Source organism: Limulus polyphemus, unplaced genomic scaffold (assembly GCF_000517525.1).
Source record: "Limulus polyphemus unplaced genomic scaffold, Limulus_polyphemus-2.1.2 Scaffold918, whole genome shotgun sequence".
NCBI classification, from domain to species: domain Eukaryota; kingdom Metazoa; phylum Arthropoda; class Merostomata; order Xiphosura; family Limulidae; genus Limulus; species Limulus polyphemus.
In genome coordinates, this window is record NW_013666528.1 from 353650 (window position 1) to 367346 (window position 13697).

A 13697-nucleotide genomic window follows, 5' to 3' on the forward strand; every position below is an offset into this window, starting at 1 on the left:
AGAGTATACTAAACTTTACACATTATATAGGCTACACTAACATGACATTTAGGCAGTTTATTTAACTGTTATATGTGATGTACGGTTTTGAGGGGGTGGTTAATGAAAGTGTTCCAAAACGCTACATTAATTTCGTGACGACTTAATAGTTTTAATTTTAAAATCTTCAAGGTGTTTCACTTTCTGCTTCAGATTCTTACGGTTACAATAATTTGTTTATAAACAACATTTTAATTGGGCCAAAACAAATCATAAAGGAAAACAAGAAATCAAATGGTCACTTTTAAGTAATGATACATTGCAAACAGTAGATATTTTCATGTTTATTGGAAAAGCTGTTTGTTATCCTCTTGCATATTGTCCAAATTTAGCACTTGCTGAGGGTAAGCAATATGTAGTGTTCATTATAAATAGTTTTTTGTTGAGCACAAAAGTGCACTTCTTCAACACTGATTTAAAAAAAAAAATCATAAAGGGAAACAACATGTAGTGTACATTGTAAATAAAGTCTTTCATTGACACTGAAGTGCTATCATTTTCTTCCTTTTTTAGTTTATTAAATTTATCTATGGAACCCTTAAATCTCACTGGGAGTCTTGAAAAAAATATATTGAGAGTCTAGGACTGTAGTGAGAACCCTGCGAATTAGTACTTACAGCCATGGCTAAATATATAAAAAAAAAAAATTCTCAAAATGTAAACTGTTTTGTTGGTTATTTAAATAGCACCTTAATATTCAGACTAAGTTACCTCTTTGTGAAGCAAATAAGTAGTGTCTCAACTCTGATACCAAAAAGGTTTTTTTGCATGCACCATGCCCCTTTGCATGAATTCTTGCTCTTGATGAAAGAATGTGAACTGTGCTAATCTATTATGAATGTTTATGAAATATTCCGAGGTCTAGACACTCCTCTATTGGAGTTATTTTATTGTACTTCAGTGATGACTGAAAAATGAGCAGTGTTACTGCCATTTTACATCAAGATGTTATTCATATCCTACATTCTTGGTCATGGGCCCAGAACTCACTGCCTCCTGTTTCTGTATCTTCTGCTGATCCTGTCTTGTCAGTTCTTGGTTCCTTTTCAGTAGGAAGGTTACACATTCTTCTTGTGCAGTACTCCACTTAAGCACATTATGTAAATCAAAATGTCTTTCCTTGACATGTTTAAGCATGTTACATCATTATGCATTTTATCAAAACATGTGATGTGATGTATTCTGCTTTAGTTATGACTGAGAAATGAGTTATGTCACTGCCATTGTACATCAAGATATTGCTTTTATCCAACATTCTTGGTAGAAAAAAATGGAATAAATTATAAAAAAAATTATATCTCTAATAATAATGATTTCATTTAATTCACTTTTGTGGATCTTATTGAATAAGAATTCTTGTATCCATGTTTATGAAATATTCCAAGGTCTAGACATTCCTCTATGGGAGTTATCTTATTGTGCTTCAGTGATGACTGAAAAATAAGCGATTTTACTGCCATTGTACATCAAGTTGTTGTTTCTATCCTGCATTCTTAGTCATGAACCCAGAACTTGCTTCCTTCTGTTTCTGTATCTTCTGCTGATCTTGTCTTGTCTTGGATGAAGTTAACCATCACTTTTTTTTTCTGGATCTTCTATTCCTGACAAGGATCAAGTGACCTTGCCTTTGTTTTAACCACTCTGATAATTCAGTTATATGGCATTTGTTTTTCTTACTCCAGTCATTTCTGCTGGTTCTTGGATACATTTCTTGCATGTACCTCAACACTGTTTTTGTTGTTGTTTTATCCTCCTTTATCTGGTTTTTGCATTCTTGCACATTTTTTGTCTCAACTTTTTGTCAACTCTTAAATGCAACATCTTCTTTGACCTCAAGACTACTTCTCTGTGGCCTATGGTCATAATTCTTCTTTGATAAAATTTCCATCCCTTGAATCTCTTCTACCAGCTTAGAGATTTTCTCATTCTTTGACTTTCTCTTGCCCTCATTCTACTTTACATCTTTTGCTTGCTCAATTTCTTAACTGTCTGTCTTCTTTACCTCTTCTTTCTGATGCTCTGCATCCCAATCCTGACAGCTTTCCTGTGGAAGGTCACTACAACCTTTATACATGTTGCTCTGACTTCTTCAGCATTGTTTCCCTTTCAACTTGATTTCTTTATTTCTGTGATCTGCTTCTTTGGGATGCCTTATTTTAAGGAATTTAAACTCCCCCACTTTTATCTCAGAGAACTGTTTGGCACCCTTTCTTCATGCATACATTTTTCTTAAAAGTTCCTCATCCTTTAGCCCCTTCCTGGATGTCCTCCCCTCCCATCAGACCAGTTATTGTGGGGCTTGGTTATTAGTTATTTGTAGACTCACTTTGTAGAAAGCCCAGATTTTATTTCAGGAACTTTCTTTATCCTTCAGGGCTTAGGCCTGTCTGTTTTTAACTAAATCCTGGGGCTTTCACACTGAGGATGCATTTGTTGGGTTTACATTTCCACCATTTAATGGACATTTGACATTCCCTATGAGGCATCACCTACCTTTTCCTTTGGGAGTCTACTTGTTTAGGTTGGCTGGTTAGGCTACTAAGTCACTATGACTTCCATTTAGTTTCTTGTTCACCTGGGAGTCTATCATCTCCTTTGGTGGGTGGGATTAGTTTTCCATTTTATATTTTTAAGATAGGGAGCTTCTGATTTTCATGGTTCTCATGTCTCCTTTTCTTTCTGTGCATGAGGTTTTATCCCTTTTAGTGACTAGCCTCTTTCAAGTCTTTCTCTGGACATGTCTTTTTGCATCCCCATCACTGGGCTCTAGCCTCCTAATGTGTCCTCTTAACTGCACATTCCTTTCCAAGACCTGAAAGTGATTAGATAATCCCTCTCACCACTCTCTTCAATTTCATCTCTACATGATAGTTCAGAACTCTGTCATCTCATTTGTCCAGTGTGGCAATACATTGTTACCTCATTTGCACAGCTCCATTTAGAAGCAGTAAAAAATCTTCTAAATTTTGTCTTTTTAATGTCACCCGTCATCAAGTTTGTCATCACATGGCTTCTCTTTGACTCTGGTTATTAATATCCCCTGGATAAAATCTTTCAGGAGGGAGATTTGGACACCACAGACAGTATTGTTTCACATTACTTATTTCACTTAGTGGTCTTGTCAGTATCTGGGTTTCTTTGTTTTTCAGTCATCATTCTCCATTTTTCCAAGAGGCTCTATATAGGGGGGTTGTTCATACAACAGTAATATGGAGAGTTTCGCTTTGGATGGTGTAATCACACTGGCATGAGACAGTCAATGACCTGAAGTTGGAAAAGGGCAAAGTAATGATTGTACATGCCAACATTAACAGTAAAAAACTGGACCATTTCCAGTGGTTGTAACCAGCTAGGTAGATTGCTAGTTCTTTGAATATTCTTGTAAGTATTTATCATATACTGTACAGCTTGACATATTGCTGTAGTCGCATCTCATTTATATTGTCTGCTATATGAGTAACCTTCACATTCAGCCCACCTTTGTGACACTTTAGTAAAAAATAAATAGGAGGTTCTTTTGAGATAAACTTTTTGACTAACTACTTTGTATTGGGTGAAAATTATTTCCTGGCAGAGATGGATGCAGTTTCTCACCAAGTTATGTTTCTCACTGGCGACCCCCCCCCACCCCCCCACCACACACACACACACTGAAGTTTTCATTTCTGCCACTATTTTCAGAAAGGAGCTTATCCTTTTCAGTATGGGATTCTGACTATTTGTTTTTGGGAGTGGCGGGTTTGTATCTACAATACATTTTCAAGTAAGGAAAATGTTAACTTCACACTACATTACTTGTCTCTCCACAGGACCACCTACCCTACCTCTACACTTCCAGTGTGTAATTGCCTTGTCAGGAAAGAGTTTTGATTTACACAAGAACAATGTGTTGCCCTCATATTGTTAGAAAGATATATTCTTTTGTTGACTGCATCATAGAATAACTTAGTTCACGTCATTACGTGTAGAGTGAGAGCTTATTAAAAGTCTTGATGCATCTGAAAAAACATTTTACACATCAGTATACTGAAGCACTAGTTATTAGTTCTTGGGAGAGATGAATGTGTATATCAAATACATTTTCAGGTAAGGAAAATGCTAACTTTTAAGACTTATTTATATACATTATTAATATAATAATAGTATTAAAAAGATGTGTTTTATATTAACATTTTGCATGATAATTTTTATTAATTCATTCAAATGTGTGTTGCCATATTGGTAAAAGGCTGACTTAAACCATCATGTGAATAACTAAGTTGAAGTAAACAAGCTCATGAGGAAAAATTTACTAAATTATGTTTGTTTTTCTGTATTATAGCATGTTCAAAGGTAAAATATTAAATTACAAATTTTGTTTGATGTAAACACTGAAGTTTATAATTAGGCTATAAGTTTAGAAAAAATGCACTGTTGTTTTTAATTTTTTTACGTAGATATTAAGTAGATAATATTCTAATTTTTTGTGTGGGGAGAGGGTGGTTGTAAAATAATGTGTACAATAATCATTTATGAAAGTTATGATACAGTGTTAGAAATCCATGCTAAACGTTTTAAACTGGAATTATGTTTTGATTTAAAATATTTTATGAATTAATAATATATTTTAACAATTTTGATTTTGGAAATTTGCTCATTATTTGCCTGCTTTTCTTCTTTGTAAGGTTAGAAAGAGGACACATCACTTGTTGATGGAGTTGTTTCTGAGGGCGGGAGGAGAATATTGCCAGGCACAACACAAGTAAACTAGCTGTCTATGCTGATTTTGTAGTACAAGTAGTCCATTCTGCTTGTGGTAGCTGTATGGGGTAAATAGTGGACTAAAGCCTCAGCACATGAGCAAGAAAGGGAGACCTGGTGCTGAAAGGGGAGGTTGTGATCATTAAGAAAGTTGAGAGTATTTGATTCATACTGTTTAGTGTTTTTACTTCTGGTGATAATCTGAGATTTGATTTATTTTATTCATCTTCTGAATTTTTATTTTTAATTCCAAGCAACGGCTAGTTTCTTTATTTTCTGTTGTGTAATGGACATTATGAAACAAAAAACAATGCGGCCAGCACCATCAGAGATTACCTACAAGAATATGCGATTTCTTATTATGGATCGACCAACAGATTCGACTATTCCCAGTTTCTTGGAGGTAAGTCTGTTTAATTCTTTGCCTATACAAATTGCATGTATTTGACCTGAGGTAAACCTCAAACTGATAAATAAGTCATGAAGATCTACATTGAAACATTTTTACTTATATATTGTGCATCTACAAAGAGCTTTGGTTGGTACTCTATACTAATAAAGATTCTGTCAAATGTTTGACTTGAGAGCTCTTATCCTTGTCATTCAGTCGTTACTTTTGTCATATAATGAAGTTCTTAAAACAAATAGTCATTTTTTCTTTCTCATCAAGTATGTTTGGAAATGGCATGCTCTTTCAAGATGTTAGACCACATTAAATGTAGTATTTTATGGCTTTAATACATGAGGTGGTCAGATTAAATATATGGAAAGTAAATGTTATACACTAAATAGTAATGGGTTTCATGTTTACTGTAAACAGAACCTGTCAGCGACATATGTTGATGATTCATATCGGATTTATGATATGTTTTTACTGTCTTTGACTTCTCAGAATCTGGCACCTTGATATTGTAGTAAACAGTTCACTAGGGAAGCAAATGTAAGATTGAGAAGTAGTAAAATGTACAAAATCTAAAGGACGGAGCTCTCTCTATTTGTTTGATCAACATAAATTATACTTATTTTAAAAATGAAGCCTGTATGGTCTGACCCCTGCATGTTTGAAGAAGCAGGGCTGCATATTTTATGCACCTCAGTATTTACATTATATAGATAGTACTTACTTGAATAATGATAGCAATGTAGTGCTTGCTATAGATTGGAAGTAAAAGTTCTCTGCTTATTGCACCAGTTTTAAATATAATGACCAGACATTAATTTTTCTATACTTCAAGATATCATTGTTGCAAAAATAGGTGATTGAGTTCATTAAAAACAATAGGATATACATAGTGTAAAAAGAAGCACAATTGTAAATTAGGGCTGTAAATGAAGTCCAATTTAACCAAAAGTTACCAGAGAAGGTATTATTTCAGCCTGCTTCCAATCTGATCTAAAGAATTCCCAATGTTGTTTGATCAAACTTGTATGAAAATACCCAATGCATTTAGGTGCCTTCATGATGGAGAGAGAATACAGGATATTCCAAAATGAAGTCAATCACCAAAATACCTTTATTTCTGGTAGTCATAACTATTACTAGGTTCAAACCCTCCCCCCTCCTGTTTTTGTTGCAGGGAGTTTTGTCATAGGGTTTACATTAATGAAGAAATACTAAGTGGACATGATTTACATTTTGCAGTTGACTTAAGGTCCTTGGGCCAACATTCCACTAGCATGTGTCAGTATGTTTTTTTTTCTGATGGTTTTTCGATTGTTAGTCTAATAACATGACACATTACATATCTATTTCAAAATATATTCACATTTGTGAAGTACCTATAGTTACAATCTGAGTCTGGATGTACTATATTTCCCTTTCATAATGCATGTTTTTTCCCTTCACTTGTTTAAAGATTTACAGGAAAATATATGTAAGAGTAGTAGTTCTTCAATTTCATATATATATACTCTTGTATTGTATTCATTTGAAAATGTGTCCTTTTTGTAGTCTCACAAGTGTACGACTTACTTGAGCTTTAAAGCTTGGTGCATGTCACTAGCATATATATATATATATATATATATATATATATATAGGACATACAGAACACACAGATGCGGGTTGTCAAAATCCATTCTCGATATCGGCCAATCTTGGGCACGTCAGCACTGATCCAATATTTCACTCGGGTTGCAGACTTAAGCGTTATTATCAGTCACATTTTTTTAACATTCTTGATTGATTAAACATATGCTTTAGATAAAGTGTCAGGCAAACAAATAAATAATGATAAAAAAATCTATGAAAAGCTACTCTACAGAACTTGAAGCTATTATCTAATGCCACTGCCAATAAATGTTTGTAAATATACCAAATCTTTAAATGAAACTCCCACACCTACATGTAATAATGTGTACTGCAGCAGTCTATGATGCATTTGGCATTAGAAAATAACCCTCCTCCATGTGCAGTACTCCCCTTGAGCATGTTGTGTTTACCAAAGGCTCATTTTTTCCTCTGCACTGCAGTGATTCAAACATGTTTTTTCATAATGAAGTACAGAACTTTTGAACTTATTATTTTCAAGTATTAGTTAACAATCAAAGTGTTATCCTTATTTTTTTTCCAGAACAATAATACAATTTTTTCAACTTTCAGTTACTTTCTGATATGAATTATTTGTTTTTACAATAATTTACATTATAAGGTTTGAGGACATTTTACAGGACTATTCCCTATTGTTATTATTGTTCCAGTGTTCAGGTTTTGATACTTAATTTCAATTTTCTTCAATATGAAAATGACCTAAGCCTACATACCAGATCTACTTTGAAGATAGAAATAAATTATAATCATCATATTATTACTTTCTTTGAATTCAGTTTTGTCAATTTTATTGAATATGATTTCTGACATATCTGAAACCTCCCGAGTTCTAGACTCTCCTTTTTAGGAGTTGTCTTATTTATATTCAGTGGTGACTAGAGTTCCTCAGATGGCAAACACTGTTGGTTCACCTCAATCAAGGACTTGTGGCCTTCTGAGACTATCTTGTCTTTGGACATCTTTGTCCAGCTCATCTCACATTGTTTTGTTTTTTCTGGCTCTTTTATCTTTAATGAGGATCAGGTAGCACCCACCTTTGTCATTCACTTCATTTATTTTCTGCTGGTTCTCAGGCGAGCTTCTTAAATGCACTTCAACTCATAAGATTTGTTTTCCTCTTCCTCTCTCACCTGATTGTTACACTTCTTAGATTCTTTCAGTCTGTGCTTCATATTGAATCTATTGCCATGTCCTTCCTGAACTAAAGATTCCTTCTCTGTGGTTAAAATTCTTCATTTCTAATGACAATATTCCTTAAATTTCTTCTCAAGGCTTTGGGATTTTCTTCTTCTTGTACCTTGATACCTGGAATCTCCTCTTCATTATTTACTTGCCCATCTTCTTAGCTTGCTATCCTTTTCTGAAGCTCTGCATAACTACCTTATCAGCTTTACTAACCTGTTCTTCAGAAACTTTTGCCCAAGTCATTTTCTTTTATTCTGGGATTTGCTTCACAGGAATACCTTGTTTTACTGAAGTTAGACACTTCCCCAGTTTTATCTCGGGGGATTTAACTTGACACCCTTCCCTTATACATACCTTTTGGGGAGTTCCTCATCCTGTGGTCCCTTTCTTGTGTTTTCCTTACCAAGAGGCCAGTCATTATAGGGCTCAGTGATCAGTTGGTTCTTGAATCTCACCTAAACTTTGGTACTGTATTTGTTAGTTCTGTATTTCCATCACCACATGGACATTTGTTAACTTCTAGTCATGTTGTGGATAACATTGTCTGCTATGATCTCTCTTCTTTTTTGGGAGTTTACTTATTTGGGTTGGTTGGTAAGTCTCCTAAAGCATTCAGTATCTGATTCATTTGGAAGTGTACCACCTCATTTACTGGGTGTCATCAACCTTTTTCTTTACACTTGTGAGATATGGAGCGTCTGGCTTCTAAGGCTTTCATATCCCCTTTCTTCCTATGCATGAGATTCTGACAGATAAGCACAATATACCCATGATCTTTTCTTTACCTCTATCTTCCTTCTTAGATTATAGTGGCTGAAACATTGCCATCTGATCTTACATCTATTTGCAAGTAGCCTTTCTATCTAGGTAGAGTGCAGTTCTGGATATCTTTACCCTTTTTAGTGTTTGGTATCCTGCTGAGCAGTCTTTCCACATCATTGCACTTGGAATGTGTGTAGTTCAATGGACCTACCATCATCTTATGTTACAACCTTCTGGACATCCATTGTCATTTTGTACATCGACTGACAGAGAAGTACTCATTCTTGGAATCTCAGACCCAGGCTCTGTGGCCCTAGTGGTATTCTCTCTTGAGTCTGGATTGATCTGCCCTACTTCTGAATACCACTCCTCCACTTCTTCTCAGTTCACTGCACCCATTACCAGGTTCTTCTTCTTGTTCCTTTTTTCCAGCTCATTCATAGTCTTAGTGAGCCTGGACTTTTATCTCTTTCATTTTAGAGATCCATCTTTATTTCACCCTCTAATGTCCATTGTACACCAAGATGTTCCACACCATCTTCTCATATGGCTTTTATCTGGTCCCTTGCAAGATAGGCAGGTTTTTCTTGCTCATTCTTGTCAGCTATCCACCTCTTGCAGTTTATTACCACTGCTGGATGATTTATTGATGCTGGTCTGTTTGCCACTATTTTCCTCCTTCCTCATCTCATTTCCTTTTTTACCTGTCTTTCAAGGGCAGTCTATCCATTTCCATGATCAGTGGTTACAGTACAGCTTTGTTGGAGATCTTCATTTTGTGTCCCATGGCATTCTCTTTCTCTAGTTCTTGCAGACTTATCACAAGCCTTTCTAATCAGTCATCCTCCACATTGCAGTTTCTTCCACCTCTGGTTTTGTTTCCCCTCCATTCTTCAATCTTCCCAGAGGTGCCAAAGAGTTGGGTTTTTGATTATTTCTTTTTCTCGCATATTTCCCCTACACTCTCACCCCTCTCAAAAAAAAAAAAAACCCTCAAGGAGGCAATGGAATGCATCTTGTGGCTAGTGTTACTTTACAGGGAATACTTTTCTCACAAATTCCACAATGGAAAGTATTAACCACATCAGCACTCATTGTTAAGATGGAGTTTTGTGCAAGCTGCTTCAAGTCCATATATCAGGAAAACAAGATACCAACAGATATGTATCTGCCCTCGCACCTGGCTAGCATCTTCTATTCTGTTTTTGGTAATCCATTACACAGTCTGTCAGTGTGGGACATTATGCAGACGCGATGATTCCTGTTTGGTCCACACATCTCTTCAGCATCCTCCCATACACAACCCCCCCCCCTGTCTTCTATAGGAGTTATGGCTGAACCCTTGTTTCCCTATTTCCAAGCCACTGGGGAGGTTAATATGGAGGGTTACTCTTTGGATCAGTGTAAGCCTACTGGTATGAGACAGCATGGGTGCAGCCATTGATTGGAAGCAGAGTTGGTTCTTTTACCTGCAAGTGTAATACAGGCCACCCCTTACACTCAGAAGGTCATTCTCAGTGATACTTCAAGTAAGCATTTCTCTACTACTTTACAGCCTGACTTATTGCCCTAGCCACACTACACATACATGCTCTAACAAAGTGTTTGAGATATCTTGGCTAGTTTACCAATCTTCCATACTGTATACCTATACAACACTGTATCACCATGCATGATCTTTTCACAATACCTTTTGCTCTACAACCTTTATTGAGCAAAGAATACTCCCTGCATGAGAAGGATGCAATTTCCCACAGAGTGATGTTCAACTAGGCTTCCCCTCCCCCAATAGGATGACATGCTCCATTAGATTTTCTCTTTTTGGTACTATGATTTCAAAAAGGAGCTCATTTTTTTTTATTTCATTACCTATACCAGCCTGTCCTCCAGCTTATCAATGTGGGATTCCAGTTTATTGTTGTGCAGAAAGGTGTGTAAGTGCTTCTGAAGTTATTTTCCTTGTCTGAAAATTTGGGTAAATACTCACTTCTCTGCACAATCTCCACCCCACTTCTGGTGTGTTTCTTTTACCTCATAAATAATGGGCCTTTGTTCAAATGCTAGTGCTCACAGAGATTACTGAGCATAAAGGATATGTTGCCCTTCTATTGCTGGAGGGGCTATAGTCTAATTATGATTACATCATAGGCTAGCACAATCCATGTTAATACTTGTATGGGTAGATATTTTGTTCAAAGCTTGCAACATCCACAAAAATTTTCTAGGTAGAGGCACAAGATAATAACTGTTGTGCAGAGAAATTAGTATCAATATGAATTATATTTTCAGATAAGAAAAATCTTAACTTTCAATTTAGATACCTTGAGAAACATTCTTTAGGTGTTTGTTTATCAAATCACTTTAATTTATTTGAGGACTATAGAATCTACGTGATTGTTCCTATATCTTATCTCATAGTTCCAAGTTTGCAAATATTCTCAAATAATCTCAAATGAAGTGTAGATACTTCTTTTGATGGAGTGTTCATATAGTCCTTGTATTAATTACATGATCTTTGGCCAAAGCATTAACACTCTGTGGTCCCGTGGTGGTTATAACATCAGTAAAGACTAGTGATGTATTTGCATGTAGGAAACATTGCACAGAATTGAAAGCATCAAGTTAATTAAAAGGTTTCCCTCTGCTTTAGTCCACCTGTTCAACATCATTGTCAATGAATATGTTATATTTACATGTATATTTTCCTAGTCAAAATTCTCCACCAATTTGTCCTTTTTAATCAAGAAGGAATTTGAGAGAGAGCCATTCATGAGGGAAGTACAAAAGCAGTTTTTAGTTTATACAATGCTTTCTTCCAAAGTTTATGTTCAGTGAAATTAAATAATGTTGACCTTGAACACACAGCTGGTGATGTATTTTTCCTCACCTGTTATGTTTTGGATGCTATGAACCACGTTTTGGATCGGTTCCCTTTGTCAGATCGTGTTCTGTCTGCAGAATGGTCTCTTCTCCCCCAGTTTTCCATTAGGGGTGTTCTCTTGGAGACTTTGCTCATCATTGCCTTGTCAATCATCTCAATTTCATGCTTCCTCTCTTCTGATCAACTTTTCTCCATCCCTCAGCCTTGTCTGTCACTGCTTATACTTGTCATAATGCTCACCCACCTTTTCATCTTTTACCTTAGATCCTGGCCTTGATTCGAGATATTCCTTGTTGTATCCTCTTGGTGGTACCTCTCTGGTTGCTTAATTTTGGTTCTTTATTCTATGCCACCTGACAACCTAGAGTTTGTTGGCATCTTCCTCCCTTCTATTCTGAGCAAAGAACATACCCTGGAAGAGATGAGATGCAGTTTCTCATTGGTATGCCCCTATGGAGCCCCATCCATTTGTTTCCTTTGAGCAGTTTCTGAAGGGAGCTTATCTAGGTAAATTTCATACTGGTCACTCCACAATATCAATGTGGGATTTTAGCTTTCCGTGTGAAGAGGTGTGAATCATCTCAGAAGTTAACATTTTCTTACTTGAAAATGTATTTCCAATAGATACTTGCCTCTTCACACACCCCACTTTTGATGTACTTATGACTTACTTGCCTGGTAAAGAATGAAAATTCACTAGTGCAAAAGCATAGAGAGAGTAAATGCACAAGGAAGTTGTGTCACCCTCCTATTGCTGCATAATAACATCATTATGCAGTAGTGCAATTCACAAGAAACTTGAGATTAAGTGGTAGCTGGCTAAAAGCTAGTAGCATGCAAATCTCTAAGGCAGACACAGGGAAAATAGCTTTTTGTGTAAAAAGGTGAGTATCTATTGGAAATACATTTTCAGGTAGGGAAAATGTTAACTTTAAAACTGTGTCAGATGATTGGGTAGAAAAATGCTGTTTATGCATTATCTACTTTATTCTTGTCTTTCTCTAAAAGAGAAGGAGAAGAATTCATGATGTGTGTGTGTATATATAGTAAAGACAGCTGATTCTCAACCTGATGATGACCTATGGAGGTCAAACTCTACTTGTTTTGTGTTTTAAAGGAAAATTAATTCAGGTGGTGTTGGTTGATTAATGTACAGCTTTTCATTTTACACTCATTATTGTAAATAGGTGCCTTTGAGCAAACTGGTTTATATTTAATTTCATATTGATAGAATTCTTGAAGATGGTATGTCTTTCTTTTCATTGGTACCTTTTTGTATTTTTATTGCATTTTTAATATTTATTATGTTAAGAAAAAAATAGAAGCCCAATTTCCTATCCTTTGTTACAAACAAGTTTTTATTTCTACTGTCCAACAGATGGGCACTCCATCTAGTATGAGATAAAACTGAAGGCCTACACCTAAGTACATTAGGAATAAGCAAGTATAGAAAAAAGATTTAAGTGTTACTGTTTTCAATGAAATGACAGAAAAGTAATTCTGATGTGGATTATTAACCCTAAAATTATCAATAGAGTCTACTTGGAGGTTTTGAAGAACATTTCTTAAGCTTTATATGCACCACATTGTTGGTTACAGACATGGGAATCTGCAGGGGAGTATTCACTTCATGATTTCATGCTACTTATTACACTTAATTTTCAATTCTAATAAAAGTCGGCAGGTTTGTCAGCAGCTTTACTTAAAATCTCTAGATAGCTACCGTGTAGCTAAATATTGAAAAATGTCACTACCATGACGGCTTCTTATATATTGGACATGGCAGTTCTCATTTAGGTCATCAGAAAGACAGATGCAGTCTTGCTGACATTCCCTGAGCCCTGACAGGCAGCAGGTTATCAAAGTAACAGTGCAGTCTTGCCAACATTCCATAAAACAGCGTGGTTGGGGTCAACCAAAATTTACAGTTATGGAGTGTGTGTGTGTGTGTGTGTATATAGTAGTCTCCATATTATTAAGTTTAAGACGTAACAAATAAGGTAAGTTAGTACGTTTAGGTAGGTAAATAAGTGTACAATA

At 35.7% G+C, this 13697-nt stretch overlaps 1 protein-coding gene across 4 annotated transcripts in view; it reads left to right on the plus strand.

The window, feature by feature from the left end:
* Positions 1 to 13697, plus strand: part of LOC106461230 (protein tyrosine phosphatase type IVA 2-like) — a 35728-nt gene that overhangs the window by 8089 nt on the left and 13942 nt on the right. For 2 of the 4 annotated variants that reach the window (XM_022388094.1, XM_013921033.2), the window contains exon 2: positions 4709 to 5182. In XM_022388094.1, the coding sequence (XP_022243802.1) occupies positions 5066 to 5182 (117 nt within the window). In that variant the 5' untranslated portion in view covers positions 4709 to 5065. Of the gene's footprint in view, positions 1 to 4703; positions 5183 to 13697 lie in introns of all 4 variants that reach the window. The other 2 variants (XM_022388093.1, XM_013921032.2) reach the window with 1 other exon arrangement.